This window comes from Periplaneta americana, chromosome 3 (genome assembly GCF_040183065.1).
Source record: "Periplaneta americana isolate PAMFEO1 chromosome 3, P.americana_PAMFEO1_priV1, whole genome shotgun sequence".
Taxonomy (NCBI): Eukaryota; Metazoa; Arthropoda; class Insecta; order Blattodea; family Blattidae; genus Periplaneta; species Periplaneta americana.
Window position 1 is genome coordinate 60,479,951 of NC_091119.1, and position 18,899 is coordinate 60,498,849.

An 18,899-nucleotide genomic window follows, 5' to 3' on the forward strand; every position below is an offset into this window, starting at 1 on the left:
GTTCTTAGGCACACTACTCTTCCGTTATTTCTAATCCTCTACCGTCAAAGGCTTGCCTTTTGTTCCCAGAAACATTTCCATTATGACTGATAGCATCGAAACAACGGAAAATGGCATTGCCTTCTTTTTTTAAAAGGGAACGGACATTATGTCCACAGCACAAACGAAGGTAAGATTTCGATGGCTTTCAAACTCCATCAACGCTCTCTGTTTCTATTAAGTGACCCGGGAAATTCCAACGCTGAGTACGCAGTCACACCATAACAGCGTTTGTCATTTCTACCTGATCTAGTGTTCCAACAGTGAATGTACTGTATAAAAATGTTGGAGCATAGTGTTTTCTTTGGAAGATAAGGCGAATATTATAAAGTGACATTGAACATAGTCTTTCGCAAGCGGAAGTGGGTCGAAGTGTAGTTTAAGTAAATCAACTGTGAGTAACAGTATACAGTTTAATCATTCCACAAAAATGAAATATTTTATTTTCTTGTTCACAATTCCATTCATTTCTATCATTTAAGGTTAGGAGAGAGACACTTCGGATATAGTGAACGAAATATGCAAGTCCGCAGAGGTTCACTATATCCGGAGTTGACTGTGTTTAAAACTACTGACCCTAATTTAAAATTATACCCCAGCTGTTAGGTGATTCTTTTGAATAGCTCGTCTATATAAATAAGGTAGGAGATATGGGGCCGCTTTGCCTCGCTCCTTGCTTAATTAATTAATTTCCTTGAATTGATTATTAGACAATACATGTTATTCCTGCACTTATAACTTTTATTACTTTCATCAGGCGTTCTAGATATCCTGTAGTTTTTCCGTACTCTATTTCTGATTAATAGTATACATAGCGCCTGTACACATATATAATATACGTATATTCCGTCACGCTACAGCCCTATAAGGGCACAGACCGACCAGCCGAATGTTGGCCACATATTCGCATGTCGAAGCAGAGGTGGACGATCATCCAGCCAGATTGGAGATATCATGTGGTTAGCACGGTGATCCCTCCATCCGTTCTAGATGGCTTTCTTAACCGGATTTCACTATTTATCGTAACTCGCCAAGTATATAACGATGCTTGATGGGAACCGGTCCCATAAACTGGCCGAAATTTCGTGAGAAAATTTCCTTCCCCATAAGGACTCGAACGTGAGTCCTAGGCAGAATGCCTTAGGTCATGGCGCGGGACCTATTTCTGATTACGAGCTATTCCATCTCATATCGATCGAAATATAGAGAAACTTGACCTTACAATTTCTAAATACAAATACATTTTTTTTGTACATAGAGAACTGTGATACAATGCTTTGTGCAAAGTTTGAGGCATCAGAACTTCATTGTGTTTAAATTTAAAATATTTAAATTTATCGTATTTTCATAAAATTAGCAACTTTCAACTGTTGTAGCTCCGAAACCCTTTCACCCAATGATCAAAATCATGGTTTATTTTCTTGCTGAGAAATTAAAGTTTATATTGACATATAAACAGATTTTCTTACTTTTTATGGAACTGGAGAAATTTAGATTTTTCCTCATTAAGACGCCTTTGGCTAGGAAGAAATATTTTTAAAATATATACAGTAGTAATTCTACATTGAAAGTACAAATAAATACATATTTTTTACTGATGGTATGTTGATAAGAAAGTATTGAAAATATCAAATAAAAAAAATTATAGTACGCGCGTGAAGTAATCAGCTGACTGTAAGACGGGAGCTTAGCCGAGATAAGCAAGGCCAGAAGACAAACACGTGATGTGTCGTCTAGCAGTCATGGCTGTGCTAGCTTTATCACAGGTTTTCATAAACACAGGAGTAAAATGACGCCCAACGCTCGCTTATCTTCAGCTGTCGGCCAGTGCGTGCGGTACTGCTCCGTTCAAGTCTAGGCGTGTGAAAATAATCTATTTAATACCCTCGAAACTTATTGCCGTACCACTAAGCAAACAATGCCGAATCCCTCTTAATAATGCAAGGTTTTTTCTCAATATTTTTTTTACATTTTTACAAATGGCCAAAATGCCTAAAAGTAAGTAAAATCAGATTATCTGTCTCTCTGTATACAATAAAAATAAGGATTACTTCTTAACATAACCTACCAAATGTCAGCTTCAAAATAAGCTCTCGCTCAGTGTTCTGCAGTAAATGGTTCCAGAGTTCTGAGCGCTGAAAGAGGCTTATTTTTATAAAATACGCAAAATTTGTCGCTCAATAATACGAAAACCGTTTGACTTTCGATAGTATATTTTTGAAAATGCACTCCTCTCAGCACCTTGTATAAGTAGGGAAAAAATTAGAGTATAAAAAATGCGAGGTTTTTTACTAATCGATTTCATATGGAATAGCCCTTACCATGTAAATCTTAGGAGTATAAAATAATCGTACTGTAACGTTTGAACTCTCTTACCGGAGAACATGTCTGTTGCTTTGGTGACAAGGAAGAGGGACAAGGCGGCAGCTATCACTGAGGCACCCACTGCGGCCCAGCACGTGAGTGTGAAGGGCAGGATGGGCGTGAGCCACCCGGGCAGGGGCAGCGGGCGGGGCGCCACGCACGTGATGCCCGTGCGGATGTAGGGCACGGAGTAATCCACGAAGTGGTACTCGTAATTCCACAGGTAGATCGCCCCGTAGCCCAGCTCGGCGCGGTCCTCCGCCACGGCCCTGCAGCCACCAGCGTCATCATTATCAAGGTATCATCACAGTCTACTATATACAGTCACGAAGCTTGAGTTGTGAGGTTGCTAGGAACAATAGACTGTGCCGGTACTATTTCGCATTGTATGTAATGAGGCGATATTAGCGATCCTAGTGGTTACCAACTATCTATGGATGCATATTTACTATGTATTGAGCTTCGTGACTGTATATACTAGACTGTGGTATCATGATAATCCAAGGACGTAGTCAGGAAATGAGCAGAAGGGACATCCCATGTCAACTCAAATGCTGAAATTTATTAAAAAATTGATATAGTCTACACAGTGGCGTACGCAGAATTTTGTCAAGGAGGATCATTATTAAAATTGTTTATAATTTACATTAACGACATTTTAAATGTAATATATTATTATTATTATTATTATTATTATTATTATTATTATTATTATTATTATTATTCATTCGATGTTCTGCCCAAGAGCAGGTCTTTCACTGCAAACCCAGGTTTCTCCAATCTTTCCTATTTTCTGCCGTCCTCTTTGTTTCCTCATTATGATTCATATATGAAGAGTCCACTGCAAGAATGATGGATGTCATTTGGAATACATTTTGCAGGAGAAGCAATTGAAAGTTTGAAATGCTTAGCGCTCAAAGCTTAACTGTAATTTTCCGATCATTACTGGACAATGACTATCATGTTAATGCCATATAACTCTCTATCTACGTCCTATATGTCTTAAGCTATGCATTGACAGTCTTGGTTCATTTTCGACAAGAAAGTGACATCCATCATTCTTGCAGTGGACTCTTCATATCTTAGGACCATATTCATAGACATTTTTAGCGCGGGTTTCCGGTGGATGATCAGCGTTTTTCGTATTCATAAACCAGTGTTAGCGATAGGATATGATTTGAATTCTGTACAAGTAACCAGTGGATAGCCGGGGCTAGCTTAGTACGCTCGTAGCGCGTGCTGCGAAATGTCTATGAATAGCACCCCATATGTCTTCTATGATCTGATATCTTGTTCTGCCCCGAACTTTTCTCCTGTTCACCATTCCTTCCAGTGCATCCTTCAATAGGCAGTTTCGTCTCAGCCAGTGACCCAACCAATTTCTTTTCCTCTTCCTGATCAGTTTCAGTATCATTCTTTCTTCACACACTCTTTCCAATGCAGCTTCATTTCTTATTCTGTCTGTCCACTTCACACGATCCATTCTTCTCCATATCCACATTTCTAATGCTTCTAGTCGCTTCTCTTCACTTCTTTGTAATGTCCATGTTTCTGCCCCATACAATGCCATACTCCATACAAAGCACTTCACTAGTCTCTTCCTCAGTTCTTTTTCCAGAGTTCCGCAGAAGATGCTCCTTTTTCTATTAAAAGCTTCCTTTGCCATTGCTATCCTCCTTTTAACTTCCTGGCAGTAATAGTGTACTCGTATCCCCGTTGAAGAAAATAACAATTACAAGTTACCAGTTATTCTAACCATAATAATTTTTTTGCAAAATAAATGAATAAAAGATAACGCCATACACAGATACGAACCTAAAAAATACACTTTCATTACATTGAAAACTTTTAGAAAAACTTCACATTAACACAATATATTATATTCATAAAAATTATTCCTAAACATCTGTAACTATTTCTAACTTGCAGTCCAACATCAACAAACAACTCTTTTTGATTTCATTGATGCAAAATCTTCAATTATATCATCAAAATTTAAAGACCTAGCAAGATCGCTCTCCAGACTAAGAAGGCCAAGGTTACTCGGTCGTTCTTGACACATTATTTATCTGAATACATTTTTTATTTCCTTCATTTTGTTGAATAATCTTTCAGCATCAGCAACTGTCACAGGAATTGTATAGAATATTCTAATGGCTATACAAATATTTGGAAATAAACGTCCAGCATTAATTTTCTCAGAATATTTAGGAGTTTCATAGGTTTCAGTGGGGTTGGCCCTAAATTAATGGCACGAATTGATTTTAAATATTTCGGCTCATCACTGGTCTCTTTGTTAATGTCTTCATAATATTTTTCACGCAGTCTAGCATCCATATTAATATCTTCCAATTTTTTCTGTCTCTCCTTGTGCTTCTCAGCTCCCGACTTATGCCTGTACTTGTCCATTGTGCAGTTAAACTATAACTGGTAACATTAATGAACAGAATTTACTAGACAAACGACAACGAAAAGGCGAAAGTTTCGACACGAAACATACAATGTAGGTACTGAAAAGGAAACGTCATCCTGCGACTTCGGTTTGGGAGAGTCCACTAGCATATTGTGGTGTGCCAGCGGGGGGTTGGTAGTTACAAAGGACAAGCCAATAAATAATTGAACGTGTTCAGTACAAGCGATGGGAACATAGTTCAGGCAAATGCCGAGGCCCTCAAGTGACATGTCGGTGAACGTTAATGCGGGAAACGGATATTCTACAGTATTATGTAAATTCAAATATTTACATATGAAGTGGTAATTTGTATTAATTCTATTATTGTTGAGTTAATATGTCAAATTTATGTAACAAAATATTCTTACAAAATTTTATAGTGCCCATATGTAGGGTAAACTAGGTAGTTATTGACCAGTATACGGTGATTGGCCGGTTCCTTTTTTCAAGTATATTGTGAATAAACCACGATCGTGATTTCACTTTTTGCTGCATATACCTCTAGTAACAACCCTTATTTGTGGTTAGTTGTCGCTGTTCATCCCACTGAGTTAGTGTCTGTTGTCTGAGAGGACTGAAATCGATTGGAAATGCAACTGAACTTAAACAAGTGTAAGTAACTAGAGAAATTGCTAAGAATAATGCACGCAATAATTTATTTATTCTGCGAAGGATACATAAATTCTGATGCTCGTTTTTACACTCACAGTGTGAGAAAAGGTATAAGGTTTCCGTCCACAGAATATTATTTTGTAAAAGTTTTTATATGACATAAAAATGCTCCGTGGTCAATCACTATAAAGTGTATGTCCGCAAACTACAGTGATTGGTCGTTCATAAATTATTTGTTAGAATAATGACCAATGTGCTTCAATTCTATATATGTTATCGGTTAAATGATGTGGATTTTTACAGGACTGATACTATATTATAATGCCTAAGCCAGGTAAAGTGCATTATACAGGGGAAGCTTTACGAAACGCTACAGAACCTGTCCGCAGTGGATTTGATTTAAATGAAGCTGCCAAGAAGTTTGGTGTCCTAAAAGCAACCTTAGCGTCCAGAAACAAATATCCCGTTGAAGGAAAAGTGTTCCTTGGTCCTCGTCCAGTGCTGGGTGAAGCCATTTGTAATAACATCAGAGAAATGACACACACTTGCTTTTGATAAGGCACAAAAGAGAAAAATGGAAGAAGAGGCAAGAGAAGAAAGGAAGCTAATAAGAAATGAAAGAAAAGGCAGCGAGAAGAGTTCTTTTCTTATTTTTTTTAACTTGGTTATTTAACGACACTGTATCAACTACGAGGTTATTTAGCGTCGATGGGATTGATGATAGCGAGATGGTATTTGGCGAGATGAGGCCGAGGATTCGTCATAGATTACCTGAAATTTGCCTTATGGTTGGGCAAAACCTCGGAAAAACCCAACCAGGTAATCAGCCTAAGCGGGAATTGAACCCGCGCCCGAACGAAACTTCGGATCGGCAGGCAAACACCTTTGCCGACAGAGCTACGCCGGTGGCGAATAGTTCTTAATGAAAAAGATCAGAAGAAGAGAAACGAAACAGACAAGAAAAAAGTGAAAATTGTGAAAATGTGTTGTTCAATCACTAATAAATGAGTATTCAATAACTGTGCAGTAGACGGTCAATCACTAATAAGCGTGTGGTCAATAACTGTGCAGTAGACGGTCAATCACTAATAAGCGTGTGGTCAATAACTGTGCAGTAGTCGGTCAATAACTGTAAAAGTGGACTTGTTGTGTTTATTTAATTTATCTTTGCATTAAAATTTTATTTTTTCTTTTGTTTATTGATTTTGATTTGTTTCTGAATATTCACTTGACCCAATGCCTTTAAAATTCTCTCAATAAGTTACCACTGTTTTCCGCTATTTCATTGTTTTATTATTCATTAGCTTAAGTGATCAATCACTATACAGTTTACCCTATCTGCGAATAATTATTCATGTTAATAAAAAGTAATCAGGCTCACTTAATCTGACGGGCCCTCATTGCTCACGGGCCCATATGCACTCGCCCCCTCTGCCCCCTTTCTCGGCGGCCCTGGCAGTAGTAACAGTAGTGGTGCTAGTAAAAGTAGTAAAAGGCCTACTGCTATAGTAGTAGTATTAGTAATGACAGTAGTAGTATTATTGATAGTAGTACTGATATTAGTAGCAGGAGTGGCAGTAATAGCATTAGTAGTAGTAGTGGCAGTAGCGGTAGTAGTATTAGAGGTAGTAGTAGTGTTTGTAGTACTATTAGAGATAATAGCAGTAGTGTTTGTAGTACTATTAGTGATAGTAGCAGTAGTGTTTGTAGTAATATTAATGGTAGTAACAGAAGTGTTTGTTGTAGTATTAGTGGTAGTAACATTAGTGTTTGTAGCAGTATTAGTTGTAGTAACATTAGTGTTTGTAGTAGTATTAGTGCTAGTAACAGTAGTGTTTGTAGTAATATTAGTGGTAGTAGTGTTTGTTGTTGTGTTACTGGTAATAGCAGTAGCGTTTGTTGTAGTATTAGTGATAATAGCAGTAGAGTTTGTAGTAGTGTTAGTAGTGGTAGTATTAGCGGTAGTAGCAACAGTGTTTGTAGTAGTATTAGGTTGTTTTGTGGTCGTAGTAGCAGCAGTTGTTTGTAGTAGTGTTAGTGGTAGTAGCAATAATAGTGATAGTATCAGTAGTACTGGTGATAGTTGTAGTAGCAGTAGTAGTAGTAGCAGTAGTAGTAGTAGTAGTAGTAGTAGTAGTAGTAGTAGTAGTGGTAGTGTCGTTGGTTGTTTTGGCAGTAGTGGTATAGTTGTGGTGTTAGTAGCAGTAGTGATAGTAACAGTAGTGATAGTAGTAATAGTAGTAGTGGTGGTAGTAATAACACTAGTGATAGTAGTAGTAGCAGTAGTGATATTAGTAGTAGTAGTAATATTAGTAGCAGTAGTGATAGTGATAGTAGTAGTGGTAGTGGTGGTGGTAGTTGTAGTAGTAGTAGTAGTAGTAGTAGTAGTAGTAGTGGTGGTGGTTGTGGTGGTAGTTGCAGTAACAGTATTAGTGTAAGCTGCAGTAATAGTAGTGATAGTATTAGTAGTAGTATAGTGATGGTAGTATTAGTGGTAGTGTTAGTAGTGATAGTAATAGCTGTAGTGGTAAAAGGTAAAAGGTAAAGGTATCCCCGTAACATGCCATGAAGGCACTTGGGGGGCATGGAGGTAGAGCCCAATGCTTTCCATGACCTCGGCACTAAGAATGAGGTGGTGTGGTCGGCACCACGCTCTGACCGCCTTTTACTCCCGGGAAAGACCCCGTACTCAATTTTATAGGAGGCTGAGTGAACCTCGGGGCTCTTCTGAAAGTTTGGCAACGAGAAAAAAACCCTGTCACCACCTCGGATCGAACCCCGGACCTTCCAGTCCGTAGCCATCTGCTCTACCAACTGAGCTACCCGGCCGCCCAGCTGTAGTGGTAGTAATAGAAATAATAAAATGGTGATGGTAATGTTGAGAATGATTATTTCTTTAGTCGTGATGACGATGATGATGATGGTGATGATGATGGATGATGATGATGATGATGATACGGATTGGTAATGACATTGGTAGGCCTAATGATGGTGACGGTATGAGAATGATGATTGTGGTAATGATGGCAGTGGTGATAATGACAGGGTTGATCACGCACCCCAGGATGCCGTTGCCGGTGTCGTTCTCGTATATCTCGCCCCACTCATTCTCGGCATCGACGCTGGCGCCCCACGACGCGTTGAGCTTCTTACAGAACTCGAGGGCGATGCGGGTCTCAGTGCCGTCGAAGACGGGAGGCTCTGCGTCCATGTCCACGATGCTGTATGGCCGGTATGTGAAGGTCGCCATCACCAGGCGCTTGCCCATCAAGTTGGCCACCTTGTCCGGGTACAGATCTGCCCCTCGCACGAAGCCGGCACTCCCATCAGACCTGCCATGCAATCGGTAGTCTTCGTTTAACATATCTTTCTAGTTACACAAACGTTCACATAAGATGCTAGTTCGACAGTGCAGTAATGGTGAAATGATGAAAGCAGTAGCGAGTGCCGCTCTAGTAATAAAGGTTCAAATGTCGATTTAACTACAGGTTTATGTATATATTTACCTATTACTTACGTCATATTACCATATTTTTTTTTTTTGCAATTTTTGAAGTTAATTTTGGAACGATGGTAGCAACAAACCAAATAGCCTGAATTTAAGTAACTCAATATTCATTATCTTGTGTATCAGTGCTCTGGTCTTCTATCATGCGCAGTGTCTTACATCTCAGACTTAAGAATATTCCATCGTCTCATTCCTGTTTTGAGGAATTGTGCATTCGCTGTGTGATAGCAACTGCGTAGTTAATGGGTGTATCGGCAGTGTGTAGACATGTGTTTGATGTTTGGTACGTTAATTGTGGAGTTATTGTGAAGTTGAAATAAATCTGTAAATATATCATAAATGGAGGGATTTTCTAATACACTATTGCATAAAATTGTGAACGAGTTGGGCTCTAAGCACTCTATCTGTTGACAGATAGAGAAACCATGCAGGTTCTCATTCAAAATACTGACCACTATGTTAATATGATGGTGTATTATGTTTTTGTTTTACATAATTTTTCATTTCATTTATTGTTGCAGTGAATAACAAACCCATTTTCAAATTTTCAAAGGAGAATGATTGCCTGTTGCTAGAAAACACAGCCTTATATCTACACGAACTTCGTTCCACTTCTGCAGAAACAATGAGGACATATTTGAAATGTTTTACACAAGCATTATCTGTCTCAAAATCTGTATCATTATTATAAATTTCCTCATTTGAAATTGTCACAAAGTTTACATAGAGCTAAATATCCATAATGTGTGTCCAGTATTTTTTTCATCTTTTTGGTGCATTTTTTCCTATTTCGTGTTCCAACTATTCTGTTAGTCACAATATCATTGACTACATACTATTTTATATCTGTAGAAAATACATCTAATATGACATTGACAAGTATCAGCATTCTTATTTCACTATGTTAATATGATAATCTATTACGTTTTTTCTCAGCATAGCTCAGTAACTTATGGAACGAAAGGACTTAACCATTCTTTAACAACAACTTTTAACCAACTTCCTTTAGAATTAGAATTTTACGAAAATGCCGGTGTATTAAGAATTGTATAAAAATATCTTTTTGGGAAGATTATTTATTTTAATTTCCAGTTGATTTATTTATTTTATGGTTTCAAATTTGTTATTCTTTCTGCCCAAAACTTTATTTTATCTTACTATTAATTTGTTCTTATTTTGCTTTATTTCTTTAATAAATTCTTGTGTTATTGTTTGTTTTCACAGACTGTAGTTTCATGACTTTTTCAATTACATTGTATAACATATGTATGTGTTCTTGTATAACTCTACATATGAGTTATACTCGTTGGGACATACTCAATAAATTAAATAATTTTTTTTTCATAATATATTGTTGCAGTGAATAACAAACCGCATTTTCAAATTTCAAAGGAGAATGATTGCCTGTTGCTAGAAAAGAAAACACAGCCTTATATCTAGGGGAACTTCGTTCCACTTCTGCAGAAACAATGGAGGAATATTTGAAATATTTTACACAAGCATTATTATTTCAAAATTTGTATCATTGTTACAAATTTCCTCACTTGAAATTAAGTCACAAATTTCCTCCTCGGCATCTTGCTATTATTCTTCTTTACAGGACGTTGAATGTTGCCTGTTACGAATAGCAGTATTCGGTCGTATTGTAACCGATCAACTGACGTTCACTGCTGAACGAAGCACACTGAAATCCCCCACCCCAACGCAATTACGTACTGGTACCTAAAGTCAAAGGCGCATGAAGCACAATGTAACGGCATACAATTCTTAGCCCTAGTAATCAATATTGTCACAGGAGTTTTCTCCAGAAGCAGTCTTCTATGACGTACCCTGGGCAACGACATGTTTAGTGAAATCTTTATTGTCAATTATTAAAGAAATTATGTTAGGTAAAATAATCAGATTTTATAAAATTGAGCATCGATATGTGATGAAATATCCATTTCTGGAAAGGCTTTCTGAGAAGAAAATTTTTCTCAGACATAGTGGATAATTGAGGGATTATTGTCCGTACTTCGCCAATAAAATATTTGAATAATTTCAAGGGAAAAATTGTTCCGGGGCCGGGTGTCGATCCCGGGACCTCTGGTTGAACGTACCAGCGCTCTTCCAACTGAGCTACCCGGGAACTCCACCCGACACCGTCTCAACTTTTCCCTTTTATATCCCGGGATCGATAGCCGGCCCCGGAACAATTTTTCCCTTGAAATTATTCAAATCTGCTTTACAGGGAGCTTCACCTGAAAGACTAGATTTGAATAAAATATTTGATTGCGTAATTTAAGAGAGGAAGAACGGGGATCAAAGACGAACAAAGTTGGAAAGTCTGCGTCTCTGTGACTACTCTTGGAAATATTGGTGTTGCGCATGACATGATTTTGGAGGCTTGACAAATTGGGCTCATACGTATATCAGACACTTAGAAAATTTTGTATGAACGTATCTTTCACATCATGATTTGGGTATGAGAAAATTATCTGCTAAATGGATCCTTAAATGCCTGAACGCTGATCAGCTACGTCTCAGAGTGGCAAATTCCAAGCCGCTTTGTAGCCTTTTTGTAGAGGATTCTTCTAATTGATTTGGTATTATTGTAACTATGGATGAAACATGATCCACCATTACGATCCAGAAACAAAATAACAATAAAAAGAAAGGAAACACTCTGGTTCTCCACTGCAAAAGAAATTTCTCGTTCAAAATTTGGTAGGGAAGGTCCTCGTATCAATTTCATGGAACAAGAACGGAATAATTATTTATTATAACAGACTATTCACAACAGGGTAAAACTGTGACGGAAGTGTATTATTTTAATAATCAAGCTTCGGGGAAAATTTGTGGAGAAAAGTCTTGGTAAAATTTTCAAACTTGTTGCACGGCCGACTTGATGTTCCCTTCGCTTTTTTGTACAAGGCCTTGACAATAGTAATATTTTCTTGAAATTGGATAATTTCTCAATTCCACCACGAGGCGCTGTCTGCCAAGCTCTGGTGTCCACAGAAGAAATACTCAATATGAATTAAAATAAATGATTAAAGAGTAATAATAACACTTATAAATACGCATTCTTCGAAGGAACAGGATTTTCAGTTAAAGCTGCTGCAATGTTATCTAGAAACGGCTTAACAAATTTCACAGTAATGATATTAGCAAAGTCTGAACACAAATTTTCTAATATACGGTATTCTTGTTTGGTATTCTCTTTGGATGATTAAGCAGCTGATCTAGAATCAATTTTGCATGAATACTGCCTTCATCAGCCTCTTTACATACATTTTCTTGTTCTTTATGTAACGGATCTCTTTAAATTAGTTGGAGTTTTTCGGTTGTTTTCTTTATCTCATCTTCAACTGGCAAGAAGGGACTGTCATTAACTGATGCTGAGCCACTCGGAACATCTTGTTCGAATAGTTAAAAACCAATCTTACTAAAAGATTTGCGTTTCTTGGGTGGAGGGAGATCAGTTTTAGTAACTGTTCGTCATGGTCTTCTGATATCTGTCACTTATACCTAGGATAATGAGAGAATATTGTTGGCACAACATTTGGTTTTAATAGTCTAAATTTCCCATTATTAGAATAATCTTCTTCCCTGAAATGTAAAATACAAACGACTGAAGATGGGGAGTTGCTTTAGAAACAAAGTCTCGGCGTGAAATCACTTTAAGCCATTTTCGCATCTTTCCCTTACTTATGGCTTTTAAGGAACACGGAGGTTCACTGTCGCCTTCACATAAGCCCGCCATTGGTCCCTATCCTGTTTAAGATTAATCCAGTCCCTATCATCATATCCCACCGCCCTCAAATCCATTTTAATATTATCCTCCCATCTACGTTTAGGCCTCCCCAAAGGTCTTATTTCCTCTGGCCTCCCAACTAACACTCTATATGCATATCTGAATTCGCCCATACATACTACATGCCCTGTCCATCTCAAACGTCTGAATTTAATGTTCCTAATCATGTCAGGTGAAGAATACAATACGTGCAGTTCTGCGTTGTGTAACTTCATCCATTCTCCTCTAATTCCTTCGTTCTTATTCTGAAACACCCGTAATGTCTGTTCCTCTCTCAAAATGAGAGTCCAAGTTTCACAACCATACAGAGCAACCGGTAATATAACTGTTTTTATAGATTCTAACTTTCCGGTTTTTTGACAGCAGACTAGATGACAAAAGCTTCTCAACCGAATAATAAGAGGCATTTTTCATGTTTATTCTGCGTTTAATTTTCTCCCGAGTGCCATTTATATTTGTTAATGTTGCTCCAAGATACTTCAATTTTTGTCCACACCTGTGGAGTAACGGTTAGCGCGTCTATCCGCGAAACCAGGTGGCCCGAGTTCGATTCCCGGTCGGGGAAAGTTACCTGGTTGAGGTTTTTTCCGGGGTTATCCCTCAACCCAATATGAGCAAATGCTGGGTAACTTTCGGTGTTGGACCTTGGACTCACTTCACCGGCATTATCACCTTCATCTCATTCAGACGCTAAATAGCCTAAAATGTTGATAAAGCGTCGTAAAATAACCTAATAAAATAAAATAAAATATTTGAATTTTTACACCTCTTCGAAGGAAACAACTCCAATTTTTATATTTCCATTTCGTGTAATATTATGGTCACGAAATATAATCATCTCTCCCTGTCAGTCGGAAATTTGTGGAATGATATTGCTCCTTCACTCTTTTTTCTATTCGAAGTACACAATAGTATACAACAATACGTCATTTTGAATCATACCACAACAAACTCACGTACCAGTAGAAAGAAGCGCAATATTACTAATTATAATCGTACAAGAAACCATACACACATTCCTCAGTGAACCTTGGGAATCAGGACCATCTGGCGGGAATTTAATATTTTCTCGATTACAGCTTTAACACAGGGATCAAAAGGAATTGTCAAGGCCGGTAAAGGAGAAGCGAAGTGAGCACATCAAGTCGGCCGTGCTTGTTGTTGGGGATTGCAAAGATAACCCACCAGATGGTGGTAAAGATCCATGGTTGTCATTTGTTTTGAGTTGTGTAGTTGCCACTAGACGGCAGAGTAATTAGTATGTAGAATAAAACACGGAGGAATTACAAGTGTGAGTCAACGTAAAGATTAATTTTTTGGTCCTACAGAATATATCTATTATGGCTGTAGATTGAACTTCGGCGTAGCGCTTGGTACGTAGAACCAAGGACCCGGGTTCGATCCCCTGCACCGGAGCGAATTTTTCTCCTCTAATACCAAATGTGAGTCAGTTTCAGTACCCACATTTTCCACGAGTGTGCTGTTCTTGCAAGGCAATGACTTCGCTTTACAGGTCCCTGATTGCTTTGCAGAAAATTGATGAAGTTGGCTTTGAATTAATTGACCTTCCTTGATATTCGCCAGATTTAGCCCCGTCAGACTATTGCCAATTTCTGAAACTTAAAAAAATATATATAATATTGAAAGAAAAGAAGTCTCCATTCAACGAAGGTGTAATAGGTACGATGGAAGAATGGTTTTCATGTCAAGACAAAACAATTTTAGGGCTTCAAATTGCTTTATGACGTTTGTAAATTTATATATCACGAATATAAATCTGTAACTAGGTAACTCGATATTTTCACGGTTTTGAGTTAGGTATATACTTCAGTGACTTATAGAAGCTTATGGTTTTTAAGCTAAATAATTTATTTAAAAATCTGCTACACAGCATTACTACACATGCAGACAATAGGTTCGAAGCACAAAAGCGATTTTATAAATATCTCAAAACATTAAATTTGCAGTTACCTAGTTAGACCTCTAGTACTAGACCCGCGATTAGAGTGATTATGTTGAACAGTGGCGTGCGGTGACATTCATCGATACCCCAGCAAAAAAAATGTTTAACATAATAGTGAATAAGTGCAATATTAATCGTCTTAAATATATTAATATAAATATTTAAAATACTTACATAATGCAGGTATGTTATGGGATAACTGTACGCCAGGAATGAAAGTGCTGTTTTGTTACTTAATGGTGAACTCCATTCTCCTGTCCTGCACAGCAAAGAAACCTACAGTCCTTTCGAAGAATGTGTCCTTTTGCCTGATTTCTTCAAGAAGATCTGCTTCAATTGACAGTAACGCCAGATTTGATAGTCTTTTTTCGCCAGTCCTGTTTCTTGAATATGTTTTAATTCGTTTTAATGCTGAGAAAGACCTCTCGACTGAAGCTGTAGATACTGATATTGTACATATTAGTGAAATTAACTTTGAAAGCTGGGGAAAACATGTCGAAATGGATTTGTCTGACATTATTTGTAATAACTCAAATGAGTTTTTTTCTTTAAAATCATCAGCAGCATGGAACACAGTTAGCTCATTTCGCAACCTGACTTCCTCAAAATGGTTACCATAGGCGCTAAGTAAGTTAGAGAATTCAATCTGTGGGAACTGCTTTTGATAAATGTCATATTTTCCATTCTCACTTGATATTAGTCCTAAACAGCCTAGCTACCATAGTCTTGGAATCGACTTTCTAGATGGCTGTCAACATTGTCAAATATTTCATAATATATTTGTTTGTAATTCACATTTCTTTTGCACGGTTCTCTGACTTCATCTGCTGTTTCTGCAAAAACAGTTTCAAATTCATTTCTCATGGCTGATATTTTTCTGCGAGTTTCATCTACTTTCTTCCAACAGAAGGCAATGTCAAAAGATTTGCTTTGAAGAATGCTATATAGAACACTAGTAAATGCAAATATTTTGTCAAAAGTTCTCAGCAGAAAACAGAAAGTGAAGTCTCTCAAATTTAGAAGGTAACCCTTTACAGGTGCCAAAATATCTTTCTCAATTTCACTTGAATTGTTTAGCATTGCATCAAACACCTTATATAAGTCATTTCTATGGACATAGACTGTATTTACCAATCTCTTTGTATAATTCCATCGAGTTGGTGCAACACTAGGTAGCCTCCTCTGTAGAAACGCATCTAGGAACTTGGTTCTCTTGGGTGACCGGGAGAAGAAGGCAGCAATGCCACTCAGAGTACTAAAAAAAATTTTGCATTCTTGTATGTTATTGACTGTGTTTGATAGTACCAAATTTAGACAGTGCGCATAACAATGTACAAATAACGCCTGTGAATGTGTCTGTTTAATAAGTGCTTGTACCCCGTTTATACGACCTGCCATTGAGGCCGCTCCATCATAAGACTGTGCGATTAGTTTATCATTGCTGTCAAATTCCGTCAAGTATTGTCTTATTAGCTCAGCAATCTCTGGAGCTGTGCGATTTTCACTTACATCTTGAAAGCCAATAAACCTTTCTTTTGTTTGGCCATTATGTACGTATCGAAGTACAATGGAAAATTGTGCAGTATTAGAGACATCTGTTGTTTCGTCAACTAAAACTACAACATAATTGGCTAATTTTATTTCTAATTTTATTTCTTCTAATAAAGATTTGGCTACTGCTTCTATTAGATCATTTTGTATTCTATTAGACACGTCTTTGAATACTGTAGAGGTTTCTAAGTGTGCTTTCAAGAGGGGATCGTATTCTGCAGTATATTTCAGAAGTTCAACATATACTGTTTTCGCTGTAAGAAAAATCCTAATGTAAACACAAGCACGTTGCTCTCATACCCGTGATTGGCTCCCAGTCGAAATACTCACATGACGCAGGAAAATACAGTTCGTATTTGGAAACCACAATAAAACATTGAATTCTAGTTGTTAAATACGATGAAATATATAACTTCACTCATATGTAAAACGCTATGTAAAAGAAAAACTACTTACATATTTTGTTATGTACTATGAACGCGGATGAATACCAACAGTAATACCGAGGTAGTCTGTTCTTGTAACAAGCTGGCGTCACTTGAGCTCGTAGTTTTTCACGTAAGCACGTGGTACTGAAGTATGGCTTTTGCATCCTCAACTGTCCATTGTGAAGACATAAGACTTAAAAATAATTTAATTACAGTAATTATAAAGTAAATGTTTCCTAAGCAAACGAATGCACAGTAGTGAGGTTAGGCCTACTTGACGAGTAACGGGAAATGTTTAACATGAAACAGAATGTACAACAGTAGATGGGAACACGTACTGAGAATCTATGGCGCCAAACAGCGGCCAATGAAGCCTCACTTCAGTCACGTGCTATTGTTTATATTAGGATTTTTCTTGCAGCGAAAAGATTATAGTTACCCCTATTAATGGAAGTACTGGATTCATCATGGCCTCTGAATGCAAGTTCTTGCTTGCTTAGAAAACACACAGCATGAATAAATCTCTTAAGGAGTTCCCTGTTTTGCTCAACTTTCTTATTATGAAAAGTTATTTCATTTTTAAGCTGGTCACTTAGTTGCATGTCAACCCGAACTCTTCCAAAAGAGGCAATTAAATAGGATGCTTTAATGTGCCCAACAGATTGCTCATGAGAAACTGCTGCTTTTGTGAAGCTCCCTAAGTTAATGTAACCTGATTTTGTCCAGCTGGTATTTCTATCTTGGCCAAATAACAGACAATTCCAACAAAATAGAGAGTTATATTTTCTGCTTCCAGCTAGCCATAAATATTTCTCATAAGAAGAAACTGTAAAATGTCTGGTACAATTTTTAGATTTATGTACCAAATCTGGCAACTCAGGGGTTGGCCTACCTTCCTGTATAATGCTCTTCTTTTCTTGAAAAGGCCTCGTTGAAAACGGTCGCTCATGTAGCTTCTCAATTATGCACTCCAATATACTCATTTTTCATATAAATTACAAATGTTCTTAATAAAATTAATATAACAACTATAATATTTCAATGACAATGCCACAAAGCGAATTGCATTAACTACCTTTAACTACTTCGCGACATGTGTAAATTCTAAGCGTAAACACAAATTCAAATTGTAGTTGGCCACGCTTACCAAGTTAATAAACTGAATGCAATAAAAGTCAGTCCAGAAATAACTACATTATAAAACACATTAAATAAATTAACTATGTAGGCCTACTGTTTATTAACAAGTTTACATTCCAGCTAAAAGGTAACTTCCAACTTGATACGAGTAAAATATGTTCAATAATATTATCATCAATATTTTTAAAACCTTCCGCCAATTCACCATTTATACCTCTATGGCTCCACGCGCTAAGAACAGTGAGCTCTCACTGGATAAGAATTCTGACGTCACCTACCGCCAGCTTGCAGGATTTCTTACATTATACACGACTAACCCCCTCTCACTCTCTTACCCACAAAACACACCCGAAATATAGAGAGCGCATGCGCTAACTCAGCAAATTCAGTATTGCTGGGTCTGGCGAGCTCTCATCTGACAACACATCATAGTGGATTCGCGCGTGGGAAATTCAAACTAGATTAATGCAACAATGAATATAGTATAGTAAAACAACGGTGTATAGAAATTACTTACCCCAGCAGTGCTGGGGTTGCTGGGGTTGACTGCACGCCACTGATGTTGAATAATAATAAAAAAAAAAAAATGTTTTTGAGATACAATAAATTTTTCTATGTTAGGCTGAGAAATTTTCAATGCCGCCTCATAGGCCTATTAATTCGTTTTTTGAGGATATCTGAATATGCTTCATTTCCCTGTTTACGTGCCGTACCGCAAAGGATAATATTAATTTTATAAAATAGTTCGGGTAGGTATATTTATGTATCTTGTCAACGATGTGTGCAATGGAGTGGGAAAGGAATTTGCTACCCTACCCCATTATCTCCTGGCTTAATTGCCTCATGAGTGATGTCATTAGTGTTACTTATAAGGTTCAGACCTGTCTTTGGACAGTTGACTGAAAAACAAACAACAGGTATATTTAAGCTCCAAATTTTATAGCAAGAAAATGTTTTATTGAAGATAATAGTATTATGTAAGTAACACCCTAGATCGTATATATAAAACAGATTAGCACTTTGAAGGGAACAACCGCCAGGATCGC

At 37.4% G+C, this 18,899-nt stretch overlaps 1 protein-coding gene across 1 annotated transcript in view; it reads right to left on the minus strand.

The window, feature by feature from the left end:
- LOC138697025 (glutamate receptor ionotropic, delta-1-like) overlaps positions 1 to 18,899 on the minus strand; it is a 33,129-nt gene that overhangs the window by 12,239 nt on the left and 1,991 nt on the right. Inside the window, exons 2-3 of the mRNA XM_069822618.1 lie at positions 8,527 to 8,799; positions 2,424 to 2,672 (exon numbers count right to left, since the gene is read on the minus strand). Of these exons, the coding sequence (XP_069678719.1) occupies positions 2,424 to 2,672; positions 8,527 to 8,799 (522 nt within the window). The remainder of the gene's footprint in view (positions 1 to 2,423; positions 2,673 to 8,526; positions 8,800 to 18,899) is intronic.